This window comes from Hemiscyllium ocellatum, chromosome 5, assembly GCF_020745735.1.
Source record: "Hemiscyllium ocellatum isolate sHemOce1 chromosome 5, sHemOce1.pat.X.cur, whole genome shotgun sequence".
NCBI classification, from domain to species: domain Eukaryota; kingdom Metazoa; phylum Chordata; class Chondrichthyes; order Orectolobiformes; family Hemiscylliidae; genus Hemiscyllium; species Hemiscyllium ocellatum.
In genome coordinates, this window is record NC_083405.1 from 49,382,067 (window position 1) to 49,405,350 (window position 23,284).

At 39.9% G+C, this 23,284-nt stretch overlaps 1 protein-coding gene across 1 annotated transcript in view; it reads right to left on the reverse strand.

Annotated features, from left to right (window-relative positions):
• Positions 1-23,284, reverse strand: part of scin (scinderin) — a 103,201-nt gene that overhangs the window by 19,715 nt on the left and 60,202 nt on the right. Inside the window, exons 7-11 of the mRNA XM_060824740.1 lie at positions 22,480-22,568; positions 21,791-22,006; positions 17,778-17,899; positions 9,248-9,338; positions 3,878-4,048 (exon numbers count right to left, since the gene is read on the reverse strand). Coding sequence (XP_060680723.1) covers positions 3,878-4,048; positions 9,248-9,338; positions 17,778-17,899; positions 21,791-22,006; positions 22,480-22,568 — 689 coding nt within the window. The remainder of the gene's footprint in view (positions 1-3,877; positions 4,049-9,247; positions 9,339-17,777; positions 17,900-21,790; positions 22,007-22,479; positions 22,569-23,284) is intronic.

Below are 23,284 nucleotides of genomic sequence, written 5' to 3' on the forward strand. Positions count from 1 at the left end.
AGAATTACATTTATTTTGCTCAAAAACTGCATGAATCCATGTAAAACTCTGTAAAACTATACAAAAGGTTTGTCAGTCTGACATAGCTTTGAGACACAGACAGACTTCAGACCTATTGTTTAAAAAGCTGAGCTATCTTGAGAATGTAATTTAAAAGAAGTTCTGGGATTTACATATCAAAGAACAGAAACCAGCATATCCCATCATAAAAGATGAAAATTTTAATCTAAGATTGTTTACTGTATCACATCTCTATGACACTAGACTCCTTTGGCTGCAAGTTCTGTGAGCATAATCTTAACCTCCACAACCACCTGATGAAGGAACAGCGCTCCGAAAGCTAGTGCTTTCAAATAAACTTGTTGGACTATAACCTGGTGTTGTGTGATTTTTAACTTTGTCCACTCCAGTCCAACACCGGCACCTCCAAGTCATCTTTAAAAGGCTCAGTCAAGTACTAGTCCAACAGGTTTAATTGGAAACACTAACTTTAGGAGCGCTGCTCCTTAGCGCTCCGAAAGCTAGTGCTTCCAATTAAACCTGCTGGACTATAACTTGGTGTTGTGTGATTTTTAACTTTGTTCATTCCAGTCCAATACAGGCATCTCCAAATCAGTCAAGCATTCTCGGTCTGGATCTGCCCTGGATGATGCGTGATATTTGCTCCGGTCATGGCAGATAAGGTGCTATCAGTGGCTTGCTTTGCAAACAGGGACCTGGAGGCCTGTTGGATGGTTTGGTGAGAGGGCCGACATCCTCTTCCCACAGGAGGCCTTCAGCACCAGACCTTGCCAGCCTGGTCTGAGGTTGTCACTCGGGTCAGTGCAGTCTCAGCTGATATATCATCCAAGTCTTTTTCCTTATGTTGTGACATACAACAGAAGAATTGTTAGAAGATACCCTGCTGAAGTGGCAGAGGTCCCTAGTGGGCAATGTTGAGACTGCAGGCTGATCCATAGAGAAGATTCAATGGATCCCAGATCCAGGTGAGTTGGAAGCATTGGGCAAGAAGTAGTATCAGATAAACCAACAGGCCTAAAGTATCATACATCCCCAGGTCCTGATGGCTTGCATCCTATGATCCTAAAAGAGTAGCTATAGAGATAATGGATGCATTGGTGACAGTTTCCCAAAAATCATTGGATTCTGGAGAAGTATGAGAGGATTGGAAAACTGCTACTATGACACCCCTATTCAAAAAGGGAGGTTAAAAAGCAAGTGATTACAGTCCGATTAGTTGATCATCTACTGTTGAAAAGGTATTGCAACCAATTATTAAGTAAGCAATATTTGGAAAATCACAATCTAATCAAGCAGAATCAGCATGGCTTTGTGAAAAGGAAATCATATGTGACTGATTTATTAGAGTATTTTTGATGAAGTCTCAATTAAAGTGGATACAGGAGAACCAGTAGATGGACTTTCAGAAGGGTTGACAAGATACTTCACAAAAGGTTAAGTTATAAGAAAAAAGCCCATAGTGTTGCAGATGGTATGTTGGCATGGTCTGAGAATTGGCTGATGGGCAGGGAACAGCCAATGGGGATAAGAGGTTCTTCTTCAGGTTTGCGACACATGACCAGCAGAATTCCACAGGGATCAATGCAAGGACTGCAACTATTTACCACATGCATGATTTGGAGGTAGGAAGTGTAGCCAGATATGCAGATAACACAAGAAAAGGTGGAAAGGCAGGTTGTGAGAAGAAACTGTTAACAGAGAGGTATTGCTTGATAAAGTAACTGGGCAAAAAGTTGGCAAAAGGAGTACAATTGGGAAAATGAAAAGTTATTCATTTTGGAAGGGAGAACAAAAGAACAGAATATTATTTAAACAGAGAAAACTGCCGAAAGCTGCAACATGAAGGCGCTTGGGTGGACCTGTGCTTGTACTTGTGTATTTGAAAAACAGAAAGCTAGCACAAAGATGCAGCAGTTAACTGAAGGCTAATGGAATGTGCATTTTTAAGATGGTGCACTCTGATGCTACTGGGTGTCAGTAGTGGAACGAGTAAATGCTTGTGGATGAGATGCCAGTCAAGTGTTTCATCACAATCTGATTAGTTCCATACAGATAGTGGACAGGCTTTGGAGAGTCAGGAGTGAGTTAAATGTAGGACTTTATTCCTAGCCTCTGACCTGCTTTTATCGCCATTGCGTTAATGTGGTGAGTCCAGTTGAGTTTTTGGTCAATATTAACACCCAAAATGTTGCTAGTATTCTGTGATGACGATATAATTGACTATCAAGGGACAATGTTAGATTCTCTCTTTTTGGAGATGGTCATTGCTTTACATTTATGTAGCATGAATTGTCAAACCATGCTGGACATTGTCCAGATCATGCTACATTTGGACAAGGACAGCTTCAGTATCTGATGCGATGATACTGCTCCTTTAACAAGGTTATGTTGTCCTTGAATCTTTTACAGAGAGGTCATAAAAGACACAGACTCCGAAAAGTCTACGTTTCAAAGATTTTAGGGCCAATTTGATTATAGCTAACAGATACTGCCTCAGACAAAAGGCTTCTAAGTTTAAAAATTTATATAATGAAAGGGATGTGGCCAGTTCTCCCAGCTCAGCTTTTCTCTGGCTTGGTTTGATTTTTTGGCCATCTGGCTATTCACAGAAAACAAGTCAGGTATTTTGAGGCTGCTGATCATAGAAACAGCTACATGGAAGAGAGTGTCCCATGCTACAATCTCTCTCTCTCCCGTAAGACCCTGTGTTTTATTTTACAGTTTATGTCAAGGGGAGCTTATGGGGATTGTTGCAAGTATTTGGAACAACATCATTAAATTGGGATAATCTGTTGGGTTTTCGGATAGGTTAAATTACTCTGTATTCTGTTCTATTTTGTTTATGTTTCATTTGGTAATCTCGTAAATAAATTCTGTTTTGTTCAAAACTAAATAGTTACACCCGCTTAAAACAACGAGCAAAGTTAGGGACTGGGCTACTTTCTTGAAATATTTTGAAGTGGTCTGGCCTGGTCCATAACACTGAGGAGTCATGAATGGTGTTGAACATTGTACATCTATCAGCAACCATCTCCACGCTTGACCTTATGATAGAGGAAAGGTCATTGTTAAAGTAGCTGAAGATGGTTGGTCCTAGGACACTATCCTGAGGAACCCCTGCAAAGATGTCCTGGAGCTGAGATAATTAATGTCCAACCATCTTTCTGCCTGCTAGGTATGACTGCAACTCATGGGGAGTTTTTCACCTGATCCCAAATGACTTCAGTTTTTCTAGACCTCCTTGATGCCATACTGTCTGCGGAGGCCAACCTTGTTATGGCCTGGGCAGGGTAATAGTCGGTGAATTTTGCTTTTAGCAATCAATATTTATTTATTTAAATATGGCAGATGTAATTCTGAATTCAGCACTGCCCACTTCATCCCGTAACATGAGAGTGAGATCAACAGTGGATAGAGAGATGGTGGGCTATCCAGCCAACATATTTACTTACTCTCACTGAAAACCTACCTGGCAAGGCCATGTAATATTCCATGATTATGATCTGTCAGTCCGTCAAAAAATAAGTACCCAGCAGTAACACCAGGCATACTTCCAACCCAGTGCTGATCTGAGTAATACTGTGTTGTCTTTTTAATATACCAATTACTTGCTATCCATGCTGATAAATTTCCCCTTTTGCAATGTGTCTGAATTTTCCTTGCTTCATTTGCTTCATCAAATGCTTTCTGAAAATCTATACACAATATCGATTGAATTCTACTTATTTATCCAATTAGTTATTTCTTCCAACAAGTATGCTACATTTTTCTAATAGAATGAAGGTCCCATTGACAACTGAGTAATTTAAACAAAGACTCCCATTAATGGCTGTATATTTCGGAATGACCCTCCTACCTCCACAATTCTGGTAATAGTGGCCAGATTCCTTCTGATTTGAAAAAGCCGCTTTGGAGAGACAGGGGCTTGACCTCCTTTCCGCGATGTTCCATTCTTATAAATAATAAGTGGCTTGTCTTTAAATAAGCTTAGCAGATGAGAAGGTTCCTTCCCTTGTGTCACCCGAACCTTTAGAAGAAAGAAGAACAATAGTAAACTAATCCAAAGTGATAAATGCCATTCTCTAAAATACTGAAGCAGTCACATTAATATTAATTTCTGCACAAGTGCAACTATTGTCTTTCTCATCAATCATTTGGTTAAGTTACTGTGCAGTCATAAATAACCACCTAGCATTCTTTCCATTATACTTAGATTTCACTTTTCAGACAAAATTACTGATCGTTTCAGCATGGACATGTGCAATCCTTTTTTTTTAAAGCAATGAATACTTGCATCAGTCAAATGCATATCAAAACATAATTATAAAACAAATCAATGTTTTGGAATTTCAAGCAGGTCTAAATAGTATTAATTACTTTGATAAAAAAGGTTCTTTGATTTGAATCATACTTCTTAGGCTAACAGTTTACATGCAGCGAAATCATTGTTAAAAGATTGAGCAGCGTTATTTGATTGTTGTTACATTTGATCCCTCACGTGAGGTTTGCTATCGCACTCACACAGCCTCGACTCTGGCTGCAGTGTTGTAGTGTTAATGAGTAACTTAATAGCACCAGGCAATCCAAACCCTTTTCTTTTTGTTTATCGGATGTGGATGTCGCTGGCAGGACCAGCTTTTATGACCCATCCCTAATAGCCCTGCAGAAGGTGATGGTGAACTGTCATCTTGAACTACTGCATTCCTTTGGATGTAGGAGCATCCGTGAAGTTGTTAAAGAGGAAGCTGTAGGATTTTGATGCAATTATAATGAGGAAATGATGCAGTTCCAAGTCAGGATGGTTGTGGCTTTTTGGGGAACGTGGATGTAATGCTGATTCCATTCATCTGCTGCCCCTTTCTACCCGGGTGGCAAAAGTCATAGATTTGGAAGGTGCAGTCAGAGGACATTTGGTGAGTTACTGCTATGCATCTTGGGAGATAGTTACCCAATGTTGCTCCTATGAATTGGTGGTGAAGGAAGTAATTGCTGAAGATAATGGATGGGGTACCAGTCAAGTGGATTGTTTTGTCGTGTATAGAGTATTGTTGAAGCTGCACTCATTCAGTCAAATCGTGAGTATTCTACTTAACTCATTACTTGTGCTTTACAGACGTGGGATAGGCTTTGGCAAGTCAGAAGGTGAGCTATTCATTGTAGAATTCCTTGCTTCCCACATGGCCTTGTCCCCAGGGTACTTATGTGGTTATTCCAGTTATATTTCTAGTTAATGATGAGACCCCAGAATGTCAATAGTAGGGGTTTCAGCATTAGAAATATCATGCTTACTTTATGGCCTTTCAAATGTTCTTCTAAGTAGTTTTTAAAAGACTTGAGAACCCTGACCTCTACCAACCTATCAGGAATTGAATTCTAGTTATCCACTACTCTTTGGGTGAAGAACAATCTCCTCAAAACCCCTCTAAACCTTCTGCTCCTTATCTTAAAACTCTGCCTATTGGTTAATGACCCTCCTGAAAAGGGGAAACATTTCTCCTACCCTATCAATGCCTCTCAGAACTTTGAAAACCTCAATTAGACCCCTCCCACAACCTTCTCTGCTCTCAGTAAAACACCCCAGCCTATCTAGTCTCTCTTCAAAGCTGAATCACTCCAGCCCAGGCAACATCCTGGTCAATTTTTTCTGCACCTTCTTTGGTTCAGTCACATCCCTCCTCTACACAGTACTTCAGTTGTGGATTAAGCAACATCTCCATCATAACCTCCTTGCTCTTGTATTCAATGTCTCAGCTAATTAAAGGCAAGTATCTGAAATGCACTTTTAATTACCATATCCACCTGTCTTATTGCCTTAAAGGATCTATGTACACCCAAGGTCCTTTTGAACCTCTATACTTCAATGTGCTAATCCTTAATACTCCTCTTGTGCCTCACAATTTTCAGGATTAAATTATATTTTCCACTCTTCAGCCCCTCTGTATCATCCTGCAATCTAAGGTTTTCTTACTTACTACAGCACCAATTTTCAAGTAATCTACAAATTTACTGATCATACCTCCTACTCTTGTGTCTGAATTATTAAATCACACTGAAATAACAAGAGACCCAGCATTAAGCTCTGTGGTACCACTGCAAACAGGATTCCAGTCATACAAGCTCTGCTTCCTGCCACTAATTCAACTTTTGATCCAATTTATTCTGGCTTCCATGGGCTCACAGCTTTTTAACTACACTGCCATTTGTGATGTTGTCAAAGGCTTTCCTTAAGTCCCTGTAGACCACATCAACTGCACTACACTTATCGACATACCTATCTACATCTACATCTCATGGAAAAATTCAAGCTTGTTAGAAATGATCTTCCCCTTCCAAAGTGATGTTGACTGTCCTTGATTAATTCTTGCCTCTCCAACTGGGCATCAATTCTGTCCTCAGAACTTTTCCCAATAGTTTTGCTACAACTGATGTTAGACTCACTGGCCTGCAGTCTCCTGGTTTATCTTTACTACCCTTCTTGAATAGTCATACGACATTAGTTGTCATCCAGTCAGCTAGCATCTCTCCTGTGGTCAAGAAGATTTGAAAATTAAATCCCATTAATGGAAAGTAATGAATTGAGGACTGTCATGACCAGAACACTAAGTGAGAAACATCTACAGGGATGGTCTATTAAGGAAGTTATAATCGGGAATATTCAGTCTACAATATATTTTTATCATTAATAATATATAATGTTATACTCATAATTTTTGCTTTGACATAGTAGTCCGGATGCTTTCGTCCAACGGTAATATTTAATTTACTATATTGTTACCAATTAGCCTGGATAGTTATCAAGTGTATCATACATTTACAACTCAGGATTGGAGAGATGATTAACAGGAAAATAATATGCATGATTTGTCAAGTGTTTGGAATCAACATTTTTTATTGAAAGTGATAATTTAATGGATTTATGTTAAGTATCAGCAGAGATTGGTGAGATGGCAGGCAAAATGCACAAATTGTTTAGCTGGTGTGAAATCTGAGTCCTTTACTACAGATCCTCATTCTGCTGGAGTATTGCAGACAGTCTGCTGCAGCTCACCACTTCTCTGAAGCTGGAAATAGTCCTGCTCTCACATTAATAAATGACATTTAATGGGCAGTATGAACACCAGTATTAGGCTGGAGTGTTGGGTAACAAACATGCTTCAGCCATTCTGGGGAATCCCAACTGGTATCTGTAGCCTGCTAATGGTAAATGAGATGCTGCAAAGCTCCTCTCTGTCTCTCTCTCAGGGAAAGAAATCCTACATACAGGAGCTTCTGACCAATTGAAGGACCAGGACTGCCATGAGGAATGGTAGCCACTGCTTTGATAGCAGCCAGCCAGGAAAAGCAGTATGGATTACTGTTCCTGGAGAAAATTAAAGATCACATGACCCAAACAGCAGGCCCAATAGTGTTGGGGTCATGCCACGTTTTCACTGCGGTGTCCTTTGATGCTAAAAGAGCTCTTTGTGCGCCAGTGTTCACCAATCAGAAGAATTCATCCCAAGCCTGTTGAGAACAGTCCAGGTTTTCCAAGAAATCCCCCCATGTGACAATATACTATCACTGGTATAGATATTTTCTGAATAATCTATTCACAGATCTTATTACACACCGCTGGATAAGGTGAGACTTGAACCTAGGCCCTTCATCTACAGGTAGGGACATTACCACTGCACCACTAGTGCCCTCCCCCATCACTGGTATAAGCATAGAAACTAAATGTCTTGTATTTGCCACCTTAAGAGCCTCAATTAGCCCCTGGGTGAACGGGTCCTCCTCCCAACTATGATACAATTCAACAGCATAAAAGAAGCAAGGGACACTCCACCAACCTGCGTCACCTCAACATTTAAGAACCTGCCTTAACTCTAAACCTAATCCTAGCTAATGTTCCCAATGTAAATTCCACCCTGAGTCAGCTAACATTTACAGCAGGACATGTGCAAGATGATCACAAAGGTGTGAGTGCAAGAGTCATAAATAGGGTGCAAATAAATATTTTTGAGTATTTTGTCAGTCAAGGAGGAGCACTCCAGCTCCAGCTGGTGACTGGCTCTTTCCCAGTAAACAAAAAAACTGTGGATACAACAAAACAGAAAAGAAACTAACAGAAATTACTGGGGAAACTCATCAGGTAAGCAGCATCTGTGGAGAGAAAGCAAAGTTAATGGTTTGGATCCTGTGCCCCTTCTTCAGAACTGATTATACTGAGAAAAAACTTGGTATATGCTGTATTTCCCATTTCCCTATTTCCCAGCCTGTATTGTGACTGGCCTCTAGTGGTTGATTGAAGGACTGCTGTCTAGTCCATTTACTACCCAGTTCAAATTGAGTGTGCGCACAGCACAGGCTGTGGTCATTTGTGTCCATAAATTACAGATCGTATCTGATATACAATTGGAGCAATCTTATAAAATTGTACTCCCAGCATATATTGTGGCTGCTTTGACAGTTTGTTACAGCACGTTTTAAAACAGAAAATCAAGAAAATCCAAACACTTCAATTTCTAATTTCTGCTCTTGGTGGAAGTGATGACTTTGAAAATACATACTTAGAACATGGTCCACTTTAGACTTGACTGCAATCCCAGCTGTAGCTGTTATATGATCTGTTACCTTCTTTATAAAGCAACAAATTCATCTTAATATGTTTCATCATGTTTTACTTTTCTGGTAATTGTTGTATTTTATTTGATGTTTATATGATGACAAGTGATGTCGCTAGTAACCTTTCGCATTAAAACAGACTGACCTACCTTTTACAGAAACAAGAAAAGAAATTTCTGGAAAATCTAACCAGATCTAGCCGCATCTGTGGAGAGAAATCAGGGTGAACGTTTCGGGTCCAGCAACCCAATTTCAGAACAGTTCTGAGGAAGGGTGACTGGACCTGAACATTAACTCTGTTTTCTCTCCAAAGATGCTGCCAGACCTGCTGAGCTATTCTAGCAATTTCTGATTTTATTTCTGATTTCCAGCAACTCTAGTTCTTTTGGGCTTTTTTCTATATTTTACTTTGGCTGTTTTGCCAACCATAACAGTCAATTCATCTCTGTACACTTTCATTTAGAGCTTTATAGTCTCATTAAATCAAATTATTTTCTGAAATTCCATCCTGATATCTTTACAAGCATGAGAACCAACCTCTTGTAGTTATATCACTTTTTTATAATGACAGGAGTCCTCACTGATACAACACTGACATCTGCTTAAAAACAGAAGCACTTACTTGAACAGCTCGCCCACCAAGTGACTGATCAAGATTGACCGTGAGGAATGCTGACATAGTGAGTTCATCTTTAGTTGCATGGGCTCCTTGCCTGAAATAAATCAAACTGACATAATTAATTTTCCTTTTCTTTATAAATGGTGGGGGGGTTGGATATAATTTTTTCAAAAGTTTGGAGGGTATGGCCACATGGTAATTATTGTCCATGAGAGACCAAACTTGCAGTCACATGCAAACTGCTGCTTACTACAGTGGGGCCATTGCGACTTTGGCTGTTATTGATGTGGATGGCCTGTGCAGTGATAACGAGGTCAACTGGGGGTGAGGGGGAGGAACCTTATAGAATATGAGTTCCCTGATTGGGGCTGTTAATCTGGACCAATCTGGGAGCCCTGGCTGATCGGTAATATCAGGAGTATCAGACATCCTGTTGACTTTGGGAGCTGGCTCCGGGGGAAGCTGGATTGCTGTCATAGATTCTCCATGTGTAAGGAAAGGGTGACTTCATGAAGGGAAAGCAGCCTCTGTGGAGGTATTTTAATATGACAATGAAAAGGACTTCCCTGAAGAAACTTGCTCGCAGCATTTGTCTTTACATTGGGATAAGCATTTCTGGCATCATGACATTATTTGGGAAACTTGACTCATTTGATCCTGCTGTCGAAGACTGGGCCCAATATGTATTCAAAGGTTGGTAAGGGTTTCAGGATGTCTGCTGAATGTTACTTTTCTTCCCAGTAAAAGAAGATTGACAGAAATAGACTGAACATGTTTGAAACATTAATTCACATAAATGCATTCTTATCATGGATTTCCACTCTTTCATTTGTGGAAATCTTACAATATTTTATGACAAGTAGCAACTCCAATTTGATTAGATTACTTACAGTGTGGAAACAGGCCCTTCGGCCCAACAAGTCCACACCAACCCTCCGAACAGCAACCCACCCAGACCTACTCCCCTACATTTACCCCATTCACCTAACACTACGGGCAATTTAGCATGGCCAATTCACCTAAACTGCACGTTTTTGGACTGTGGGAGGAAACCGGAGCACCCGGAGAAAACCCACGCAGACACGGGGAGAATGTGCAAACTCCACTCAGACAGTTGCCTGAGGTGAGAATTGAACCCAGGTCTACTAGCGCTGTGAGGTATCAGTGCTAACTACTGTGCCACCGTGTCGCCCACCACAGAAGTAGCATTGGGAATAATAACAGGATAGGACATACTCTGGGTCAGAAACTTAAATGTCACCAACAGTATACCCACTACTGAGTGAGGTGGCCAATTCCTGAAGGATACAACTGCTAGACCGAAACTGGATAAAGTAATGAGGGAATCAACAGAGAAATCTTCACCGATCTGTCAGTGACATATCTACATAGACGCGTCTGTCCATAACAGAAGTAGAAGGAGTAACTGTTACATCGTCCTTGTCGAAATGAAATCCAGCCTTCACGTCAAAGATACTCTGCAACATGTTGTATGGCACCAGTGCCTTTCCAAGTGGGGAAATTTAGAACAGAAGCCAAAAGAGTGGAATCAGGCTACAGTAGTTTAGTGATTCTACAAACAGCACTGATCAAATCAAAGCTCTGCAATTCTGCCATGAATGGTAGTACACAATTCAGCGACTAAGCAGAGGAGGCACCACCTCAAATATCCCCATCTTCAATACTGGGCAATAAAACACAACATTGCAAAAGGTGAAAATGAAGTATACCCATCAAGTTAAGCCAGAAATGCCAAGTGAATTGATCCAGCTTGGCTTCCTCTCAAGGACTCCAGCTTCACAGATGTCGAACTTCAGCTGATCCAATTTACTTTACACTGTATCAAGAAATGGCTGGAGTCAGTGGATACTGTAAAGGCAATGAGTCCTGAAAATATCCTGACAGTAATTTTGAAGACTCCTGTTTCAAAAGTAGTCATGCCCCAAGCCAAGATGTTTTACTCTATCAAGTGCCTATCTGAGAGTATAAATATTACTTGGGTAATCCACTCCAGAAAAATAAGAGCAAAAACAATCCACCTAACTATTGTCCAGTCAGTCTACTCTCAATCATCAAAGTGACAATAAATATTATTGACAATGTTATTAAGTGCCAGTTACACAACAAAGGCTGCACACTAATGCTCAGTTTGGATTCCATTAAACCATTCCTTTGCTCCTTGTAGTGCTTAATGGTGTTGATCTGTATTTGATTCTATTGGGCTGTTCATGGATCCTTGTTATAGTGCCTGGCTGCTTAAGCCTGTGGATATTGCTAGTCAGTCAAGGGTTTGAAATCACAGAACCAGTTTATACTTCTGACAATCAAAAGAGCCACATAACAGAGAAACAAACAGACATGGACAACTAAGGAGCTAAGGGACAGTATAAAACTATACTCAGTACAATTCAATTCAGCACAGGAACAGGCACTATGGCCCACCAATTAAAAGAAAGGTCACACAAAAATGCAAATAAAGACACGATCCTGACAATGGGAAAGATGCAAAGACCAGCAAGGGGTTAAAAAGCATCTAATGAGAGCTATTAAACAGCATTATGAAAGGAACTTGCAAGGGACTTCAAATCAATAAGAATAAATTTTATAGTTACATAAAGCAAAAGTTGGTGGTCGGGAGAAAATTTGACCTACTAAAGACCCACTAAAGAAAGTGGGAATATTGTCAATGACTATTGCGGAAAGGCAGGCATGTTAAATAATTACCTTGCCTCAGTATTTACAGTAGGAAAGGAGGAAGGCTCGGAAGTCTTGAATAAATTAATAGTGAATTGAAGAGAAGTACTAGATAAAATTAATAGGAGTAAAATATCAATAAAGAGAGATTAAAGAGTGTCAATTTCTCAGGACATATTGGCTTCCATTGAGAGTTTTAAAGGAAGTAAGGGATTACATTGTACATACCTAAAGTATAATCTTTCAGAGTTCCCTAGATGCAAGAGTTGGCCCTCCAGATTGGAAAATTGCACATTACTCTGCTTTTTAAGAAGGGCAAAATATGAAAACCAATGAATTACAGATCTGCTAGCTGAACATCTGTGTTGGGGAAGCTGTTGGAGACTATCATTAACTGAATACACCGAAAAGCACTGGTGCATTTCGAGATTCAGCATTATTCATGAAGGTAGGTTATGACTGACAAGTCTTAATGTAATTTTTTGAAGGTAGTGGACAGGGAAATGTCTATGGATATTGTTTATATGGACCTTCTGAAGGCATTTGATAAAGCCCAACATAAGGGACTGTTATTGAAGGTAGAAGCTCTTGGAATTGAGTGAACATTATTAACATGGCTGGGAAATTGGTTGAGTGGCAGGCGATAGAAAGTAGAGATAATGGGCAGGTACTCAAATTGGCAGGATGTGACTAGTGGTGTCCTACAAGCATGTGTTTTAAGGCCTCAATTATTCAGGTTATTTATTAACAACTTGGATAATGATATCGGAAGTCATATATTCAAATGTGTTGATAACACACAGAGTCAGAGAGCAGTGAGGCAATGTCGATAATAGCATAAAATTATCAAGGGACATTGGGTGAATGGGTAAAACAGTGAGAAAAACTAAAGTACAATGAAAAGCTTTTCCACTGTCACTATATTCCAGCATTTTGAATAGGTTAAGAATAAGAAGAAAAAACATAAAGCTTAAAGAGAGTCTATCAGTTCTGAGTCAGCAGATCATTAATGACGCCTGTACTGCTATTCCTCCTCCTGCTTGCTGGGCCCAATCAATGTTGACGTTGCCACTCTTCAGGTGCCATCTTTCGCTGCTGGGCTAATTCGTCTCCGCTACTGCCCCGCCGTTGCCTCCACCGACCAAATGACATTGACGTCGCGTCTCTCATCACGGGCTTACCTTGTCCATGCTGCTGTGATGCCCTTCTGTCACCGCTTTGCCGATGCCAATGCGGGAGCCAACCCACGATGAAATCACTGATCTTTAGGTACTAACCTTTGCTGTGGGGCCTACCTCACTGATCTCGCCTCTGCTGATGTAGCAGCCGACAATTCCAGTGCCAGGTTCCGTGCTCAGCCCAGAAAAGGAAGTGCTCACTCAAGTCCGCTGTGGGCTCACTTGCTGCTGCCATAAGAGTCCACGTTGTGCCCACTTACTGCTGTCGATACTGTCTGAGCTCAGAACAGGAGGTAAGTAAAGGAAATGAGACAGAAAGAAAGACAAAGGAAAAGCAGTCGGAGCAAACAGCCATGGCTCAAGAGCCCTCCTCTGCTGCCAACTTGTTCACCTTATTCTACAAATTAGGCCTGTTTTCTCCAGATTTTAGAAGGTTAAGGGGGGATTTGACTGAAGTCTTTAAGATAATAACAGGAAAAGACAGGGCAGATAAAAATAAATTATTTCTACTGGTCGGAGATCCTAGAAGTAGGGGGAATTGTCTAAAAATTAGGGCCAGGCTATTCAAGGGAGATGTTGGAAGCACTTCTGGACCTAGAGATTTGGAACTTTGCTCCACAAATGTGAGATCAGATGTTAATTTTAAAATCGAGAAGGATAAATTTTATTTAAGCTGAAGTTTTAAGGCATATGAGCCAAAGGCAGATATGTGGAGTTAGGCCACAGATCTGTCATGGTCTCATAGAATGACACACAGACTGTTCATATGTTCTTATGTTCATTGACAGCACCTTCTAAACATTGTAATTTCCACAAATTTAGATGGATAAGGAAAGCAGGCAGATTGGAATACCATCACCTGCAAGTTCCCTTCAAGGTCACACACCATCCGGATTTGGAATTATATTACTGCTCCTTCACTGTTGTTGGAAACTTCCTTCCTAACAGCAGGTGTACCTGCAGCACACAGACTGCAAAGGTTCAAGAAGGCAGCTTATTACCACCTTTATAATGGCAATTAGGGTTGGACGACTTGGCCTAGTCTGTAAATCCCACATCCGTGAAAGAATAATAAATTCTGCGCCGAATATTACTTCTATTATTTTGCCAAGCGTTTGCTTTTGTCTCTGTTCCAAGTGCTTTCTTCAGTTAAGTGCTCGAGGGCATGATGGAGGTCGATGTCAAAGTGGTGCACACTGCTCATTTCTTCACTTTCTGTCACAAGATCACTTGTATTGGACATGACAGACAATGTCAAAGTCTTCTTGCCCCAAGGAAGAAGCATTCCATCTGGTAGGCTCACTTGGAACTGACAGAACCCATTATAATCAGGTTGTTGCACTTTACAGTGCCAATGATGGAAGCTGCAACCTTCTGCCACTGACTTTTACAAACCCACATAATAATTGTTCAGTTTATGCTAACCTTTCTGTGGTTGTATGAAATGTAGGGATTTAAATCTGGATGATTCATTCATTGAATTCTCATTTACTGGTTATAAATCAGTATTGCATTACATCATGTTGACATCCTGTATGAATATACTATATAGAACACTCCACAGAATTAACACTTAGAAGGACATTTTCAGTTTCTGTGCTTGATTTCCTTATACAGCAATTTTAAAATGTGTTATCACGAGGCTGAGATGCACACCTTGTCGTATGGGGTCCTACGATGAAAAGACCATGCATTGGCATTCCAACTGCCAACACAGTAGCTCAATGAAATCTGGTTTGAAAGTAACAGGTCAGTGGTAAGTAGTCCTTTATGAATTCAGAATTGTTTCTTTGAATCGCACAAATTAAGTTTGGACCTCTTTGGTCCCAAGCTTCCTACTGTGATGTTTTGCAAATTCATTTCCTCCCCCATTATTTGCCTCACCTGTTAGCTGACAGCCTATGTTCAATCACAATCATTAATATCCTGCAGTTTGCAACAACTGGCCAGTGATGTAAATGAGGTTGGTCAATAAAAATCCATCAAGGAATTAAAATTTTCCTTTACATTTTTCATTTCCTCCAATTTTCTCTCCATGCCTGAAGGCACTGATTTGATTGAATGTGCAGTTCCACAGGTGTTGAGTATTCACTCAGACTTCACTCAAGCATTTTTTTCCAATTCTGAGCATAAGGACGCTTTTCAATCTTCAAGCTGTCAAATCTGAGGCTGATCTAGTCTTCACATGATACACACATTTTTCAGCTTCAATATCTACAGTGAAAATCCTGTACGGATTTTGCTCTCCCTAGCCAAGGAACACTGAATGAAATGTTTTCATTCTCTTGTGGGACATGGGTGCCACTGGCTGGCCAACATTTACTGTCCATCCCTAATTGCCCTTGAGAAAGTGATGGTGAGCTGCCTTCTTGAACCACTGCTGTCCGCACGCTGTGAGTTGACCCACAGTGCCCTTAAGGAAGCAAATTTCAGGATTTTAACCCAGCGACAGTAAATAAAACAATATATCACCTCCACCCTCAGCCTGGCTAAACTCAGCTTATCAGCACACCCGGAAATCAATTGTTTGTGAGTCTATCTAAAACACTCCTGTACCGGATTATGTATTTTCCAAATGTGTTGAGCCAAATACATGCTGTCAGAACAAATGAATAAGAAAAATAACAATTTAAATAGATATTATGATTATCTACAAATTATTTTCTGTAATAGTGATTTTCTGTGAATTAAATAATTTGCTGATATGATCAATTTCTCTTTTTTAAACATCATTAAGCCGAATGAGCTCTGTTAGTATTCTGCTCTTTCCTTTCGGGTGTCAATAACGTGCTGGTCTTTTCAAGTTTTTTTTTCTGTTCAATTTAAACTTTCAAATAATTGTTCTCTTTTTCTTGACTGACCGTTGAATCACAGAGTATGCTGCTGTTTTTATCTAATTTGGAAGAATTACATTCCAACATTTCTTGATGCTTAAGCTTGCTATTCTTGTGTCAAGTTACACACTAAAATTATCTTCTGTCTTTGTTAGTCATGTGCTTATCATCTGTATTTTGCTGTAAGAACCTCTTCAAAAGCATTCCCAGAGGACCCAGCCTCCAGAATGTAATGCTGCTCCACTTTGCAAGAGAAAAATACTGCAGTCCTGCTTAAATTAAACATCAAAGCCCAGCTGTATAATAGCAGAACCTGAGAGCCAATGTTTTCATACACTTTAATATAATAGTTTACTGGAAGTATTAGTTTATTGATGCTTATGCTCTATGACTTGTGGTAACTTCATTTTCCAGCAATATGGTTTTCAGTTTGTCTCATTTATGTAATGCATTTGAACTGTAATTGAGTGAAACAATTTAATCAATATTCTCTTAACTCAGGATATTCTAATAAGCAAAGGATTCCCTTCACCCTCTCAATATTGTACAAGTAAACATTTGGGGGAGGATTTTACTATCACCATTGAGTGAAAACATTACCAACTTGACATGAAAACTGCAGGGAAAGCTAAATAATTTGTACCCTCTTCTGACTGAGCCCATAGCATTCTTGGGATGTGACAAGGTCAGCATTTGTGACTTATCCTCACTGGGCCTAGAAAGGGTGTATGGAGCTATGTTTCTGAACTACTGTCATGTAAGTAGACACACAGTGTTGATAGGTAGGAAATACTGGGATTTTGACCTAGCAGCAATGGAATAGCAATATAGTTCCAAATGAGGATGGTGTGTGGCTTGAGAAGAACTTGCATTTGGCAGTATTTTCATGCACCAATCACTCTTGTCCTTTTAGATGGCTACATATTTGGAAGGTGCTGTCAAAGAACCCAAGGTGTATTGTTCTGGAAGGATCTACCACTGGACACCTAACAAGATTTTCTGGTTCATTAGGTCGGATCTCTTATTCTGAGAAACTGCAAGAATCAGGAGTGATCCTCTGTGTTTCATAAAATTAATGTTCAGCTTCTCCCTTCAGGAATGTCCTTTTCCCTCAACTCTCTGATATTATGTACCTATCTTGATACTGGTTGGCATCAATTCTGAGCCACCTAACTACACTATGATTGGTGGTCAATGAGCAGCATTGGGTATCTAGTTGGTATTCTCTATTCATCAGAACATATCAAATAAAATTTGATCTTACGCCTCTTTAGGAGTGATCAGCACAGATACCCAAGACCTAGACAACAATGTTGGTTTTAAAAAGCATACCCAAGGAAAGAAAGACAGTAAAGAAAAAATTGTTAATAAGGGAAATCTGGAATGTAGAGCCAGGACAAGGGAAAACATAGGCACCAGTGCTGGAGGGATTAAAATAGAAGATACACAAGAATGCAGAGTTGGAGGAGCATTATAATGTTAGAGAGTTGTGGAGGTGAAGAAGATTACAGAGATAGAGAGTGGTGAGGCTATGGAAGGGTTTGAAAATGCCTATAAGAAGTTTAAAATTGATGTCAACAGATTGGGAGCCAAAGTAGGTCAGGAAGATTCATTTGTACAATTTAGAAAGTGGGCAGCACAACTTTGGACGAGCTCAAATTGATAGCGGGTGGAAATAGGGTTGTGTTTAAGTTAAGTGCACAGTTGGAATCATCCAAACCAACTCAGTCTCTTTTTCTGAGGCTAAGGAACACCTGTAAATCTTATAATTATATTAAGCTTACCAGAATAGGAGATAACATAGATATAAGAGTTGATAATACACACCAAGTATAAATGATTTGGCCCAATTTGTAGGTGTAAAGAATGATGTAACAGTCTCCACCAAAGAACTGTCCATAAGTACTGGGGTCAACAGGAATCCGCCCATTGCTCTCAACCCGCCAAATCTAGAACAGGAGAGAAGTTTGTTAATACTCAAATTCAAATGCACATTCTCAATAAAAAGCAGCATGCAATTCCAAACTGTCTCAGCTTACTACATAGTTGATGAAGAATGTTTGTGAACGATCTATACTCTGCTCAATAAGATATTGACATATGGAATAAGAAATTATGAAAATTTGCACTTGCAAAAATACATTCCAAAATACTTCACAAATAACATATTAACTTTGAGCTGCAATTACTGATACATGTAGTTTAAAAATTGAAGAACAATTATGGTGTGGCAGTTATGACAATAGCAATCTAGATGCCCAAGCTAATACTAAGAGCATGAGTTCAAATCCCACCATGACATTTAGTGGAATTTAAATTCAATTAATTAATATGTTCTGTTAATTTTTAAAAGTCTGGAATTGAAAAGCTAGTATTAATAAGAGTGACCATGAAACGATCATCAGTTGTTGCAAAAACTGTCTGGCTCACTAATGTTCTTTAGGGGAGAAAATCCAGCATTCTTAACGACCTGGCCTACAGTGAACGTAGGCTCACTGCAATGTGGCTGAGTTTTAACTGCTCTCAAGGGCTACAAGTGATGAGCATCAAATCCTGGCCTTGCCAACAATGCCTACAATATTGATAGTATAAGGCTGTTACCGCTGGACAGGAAATGGTTAGCAATGAGCTGTCCAATTTTCCTCACAGTTATTATGTGATTGTCATGGTATCAACCAGTTAGACTTCAATGGTGTCTTCTGGTGCTGTATAGTCATATTTTCACGAAACGCAAAAAATGCTTGCCCTTAAAGCAGAAGGGATAATCGGAATGAGCATCAAATTTAGTTATTATCATGCGTTCTTTGACAAAATGTACAAAGTGACATTTTCAGAACCCAAGGACAGGAGTAACCAAGCTTCCTGTCAAATCGTCAAACTACAAAGGATGGGGCATATTTTTAAAACAACATTATGATAGCTTTTCACACTTCACTGCTATTGAACTATATATTCAGCACCAACCTGGGGGAATTTATGGCCCGGTTGTATTATCACTGGACTGTTAATCCAGAGGCCCAGATAATGTTCCAGGGGACTGAGTTCAAATCCTGCCACGGCAGATAGTCAAAATTAAACTCAAGTAAAATCTGGAATTAGCACTTTAATGTTGACCATGTATCCATTGCTGGTCATTTGGAAATAAAATCCATTTGGTTTACTCATGTCCTTTACTGAGGGAAATTTGCCTACATGTGGCTTTGTTAAACAGCCCTCTGGACAATTAGGAATGAGGCAATAAATGAGGCAAAATGTCACTTTGCCAAATAACTAAATTTGATGCTCATTCCAATTATCCCTTCTGCTTTAAGGGCAAGCATTTCTTTGGGTTTCGTGAAAATATGGCTATACAGCACCAGAAGACACCATTGAAGTCTAACTGGTTGATACCATGACAATCACATAATAACCGTGAGGAAAACTGGACAGCTCATGGCTAACCATTTCCTGTCCAGCGGTAGCAGCCTTACACTATCAAGGTTGTAGCCAGCAACGCCCTCATCCTGTGAATAAAAAAAAAGCCACTTCCAATGTTATAGATTGTCCACCTCTCATACAATAGGTTCAACAATCTAAAAAGGATCAAAACACTTCAATCACAAAAAAAACAAGCTTAGATCATAATAATGCACTTTGTATGACCCTCAGATTAAAATATCACAAGTATTTCTCTCTCTCACTCTAATGAGACAACAACTCTATGGTCCAGTAGGATTATAGTGATTTTACCTTTACACAAGACTGTTTTTTTAAATGGAGCCATTTTTTAAATGCAGGCATTCCAATTAGCTTTGAGAACCCTATTTCTGATCCAAACCAGCATATACATTACCCACTTGCCTCTAGATGAACTCTGTGCTGGAGGGGCCCCTCGTTACAGACTCATCCAGGAATCCACAAACACAGCAGTGCTGTTCATAGAAACCATGCCCCATTTCACATCAGTTTGTGTGCAGTATTCTGAAGTTTAAATGTCCAGCAGTAAAGTGAGCCACTCTGACAGCATCTCTGAAAGGCTAAATATGTCAGGTACATGAGAGATTTGGGTGGGAGGTGTGCGTAAATAAGGTGGAGTTAGGAGTGGGCAGGGAGCAGGTAAATGAGGGGGCAGGGTGCTAGAAATGCATGCACAGACTAGTACAGAGAGACGGGATTGATGGGTGGAAAAGTGGAATTGAGAATCAGGGGATGGGTGAGGTTTGGGTATGTGTGTCAGGGCTGCTCTAGGGTTGTCAGGTCTGGCAATGGGTTGGGATTGGGTCCAATGGGATACAGGATTGGTGTGGTGGGCTGTCGGTCCAGGAGGGTGTTTGGGTCAAGTTGAGGAGGGTGAGTGTTAAATTGGCAGGTAGTGAGGAATGATAGGTAGTGGTTGTGGACCCTGTCAAGGAATTGTGTCAGGACAGCTGGGGAGGTGGGTATCGGCCGTAGTGAGGGGTTGGAGGTCTGTGACTATCATCGGTGGGGGTGGTGGGTCCCCCGTAGTTGGAGGATTTCAGTGGTGAGTCATGGGTTCAGTTTAATAGTTACCCAATGGTTAGAGTATATTTTAAAGTCTCAAACACTCCCTAGGTTACTATTATTCTGAGCGATCCATAACTCTCTTAAATCCCTGATTTCAAAGGACTTTCCCAGAGAGCTCCACACGGAGGGGAATTACCCAAGAAATTTGTCAGCTTTCATGGTAATTCCCAGAAAGGCGGCTGCATCTGGGACTCCAGACTCCAATGCTCACATGATGCACTGGCCATTGGAATATCCAGCTCAAGTATTTTTTCAATACATTAGTATGGCAAGCAAGGAGAAACCCTTTTATACATAATAGACCTCATATAACAACAATTTGTGCTTACAAAGGGAATTCTATCAAAACTGAAGTTACAGCAAAGAGAGAAGGAACTGCAGGGGGTGGGAGTGTGTGGTCAATTAACTGAGTATTTCTTTTCTTGAATCAAAAATATGGTCGAAACTGCCCAGCAGTTCATGTTGAATGTGGTCTGCATGATGGACTGATCCAATACAAACAAGGAAAGGCCAATGAAATGGTATTTGCTGGGACCAAAACTGTCTTCTGAAAAAGTATACAGACCATGAAATTGTGGAGTGGATCCTGTGATCAATGCTATCGGCTAAGACAGGGTTAATTGCAGACAACCTCATTATACCGTGGCAAGGGAAAGGACAAATCACCCAGTATTTTCACTCTTGAGCACAATCCAACCGTCCTGTTAGAAATACTGTTATGTGGACTCAAGATAAACACAACATCAGACCTGGCTGAAATGACGATAAACTAAGCTGAAATGACTCAAGCTGAAAATGTGTTGCTGGTCAAAGCACAGCAGGCCAGGCAGCATATCTCAGGAATAGAGGAATTCTCTATTCCTGAGATGCTGCCTGGCCTGCTGTGCTTTGACCAGCAACACATTTTCAGCTGTGATCTCCAGCATCTGCAGACCTCCTTTTTTACTGAAATGACTCAAGGTTGATTATGAAGATTGTGATCACGGAGCATTCCTTTGGAGTTGAAATGCAGTATGAGCCAGCACTTTCAGGAAAGGACTGAAGATAACAAAGAACAACGAACATTACAGCACAGGAACAGGTCCTTTGGCACTACAAGCCTGCACCAATCCAGATCCTCTATGATGTGAGGGAGAACTGAACTTTAGGACCAAATCCGATCAGAATCCCAGCAGCTAAATGGTATTATAATGTAGCTCCTCAGGCCACTATTATCCAAGTTTCTTATGAGCAGCCTTTTTTTAAAATCACTGCACATACATACATGCATTCACACACATTTTCATTTTCTCTGTTCCACATGAGGACTGTGTTACCTCCGTTTTTCCTGAACCAACATCCACCATGTTATGTTTTGCAGCCATCTGAGGAGAGGTGTGCAGTTTTGAAGCATCGAATTCAATTTGCTTGATTTTTGCAATTCTCTCAGTGACGTACACTTTCCCAAATCCCTCGCTTTGACATTTGTCTTTCCAATTCTTAAAGAACTGTTTGAAGGTTGGGGTTTCTCCTCCTTCAGGAAGAACTTGAATCTATAGTGGAAAGCAAAGCTTTAAAGTCAATTCAAGGCAGATTAAAATATCGTACTGTATAGAAGTAGCAGAAGTTGTGCTGACCCCAATATCTTTGCAGCTTCTCAATATTCCCAATTTTCAATTAGCCATTTTACTGTTGACTTTTTGATTGTCCTTTTATAACTTCAGAGGTGACTTCTATTTTACTTTAACTGAAATCATATTAAATAGCAAATTTTTCAAGGCTAGGACTGTGGGTGAAATAGTCATCTTCAGTACAAGGTAAGCAATGGTAGGATATTGCGAAAAGCCACTGATAAGGTCCAACTTGATTTAGCAATTTGGCTTATTCTAAATCCTATTTCTAAATCCTATGCATCTAATATCATTTATTATTTTCAAATGAACAATGAACATATTCCAATCACACCTTTAGCAAATGTTGTCTGTTATTTCATGAAATACTGTAGTTTCATTTTAAAATTTCTTACCTGGCTATTGGGTGGGTACTTCATTTGTTTTATAAAGTTCTCGGCAGTCTTCATAGCTGTCTTTCTCTCATTTGGGTTTGCATTTTTACCTAAACACCAAAATATTGCATTTTCAAATCAGTAAAGTGGACAGTTATGATTAGTAGAGTTCATATAAGTTTTCACTTGTTTTCTTTAGCATTTCTTTAGATTGCGTCAAATTTATTGTTTAAAGCATTTTTATACAGGTTGTATTTTCCTGATTGAGCAGCCTTGGGTCTTTTGCCAGTCTAAAGAACTTTTCAGACCAAGGGAAATCAAATATATTCAATGCACAAACATGTTAAATGTGAAGACCTCAGTTTGACTTGTATCAATCACATGCCTAAAGGATGAATGACTTGTGCTAGTCTTTTGAAATAAGGTAGTCCTACATATTGTATATGTACATTATCTTTAAGATTGTTTATTTTTAAGAACTCCTTATGGTATGTACATACAATGTTGTGACTCTGCTCAGCTGCTGGTCTGCTTTGGTTTACACGCTGTACATTAAAATTAAATAGCTGGAATGTCTGCTCGATAAATTGTAACATATTATTGATCAATAAGCTGCCTTTTTAATCCACTGCAGTCCCATTGATATAGGAATATTCATAGTGCTGATAGGAAATGTGTTTCATGGTTTTGACCTAGCAACAGTGAAAGATGCTGAAAGACATGGAATGAAACTTGCTGTTTGTTGTGTTCCATGTATCTGTTGTCCTTGTCCTTTTAGGAGGGAGCAGTCACCAGTTTGAAAGATGGTGTCAGAGAAGCCTTGGTG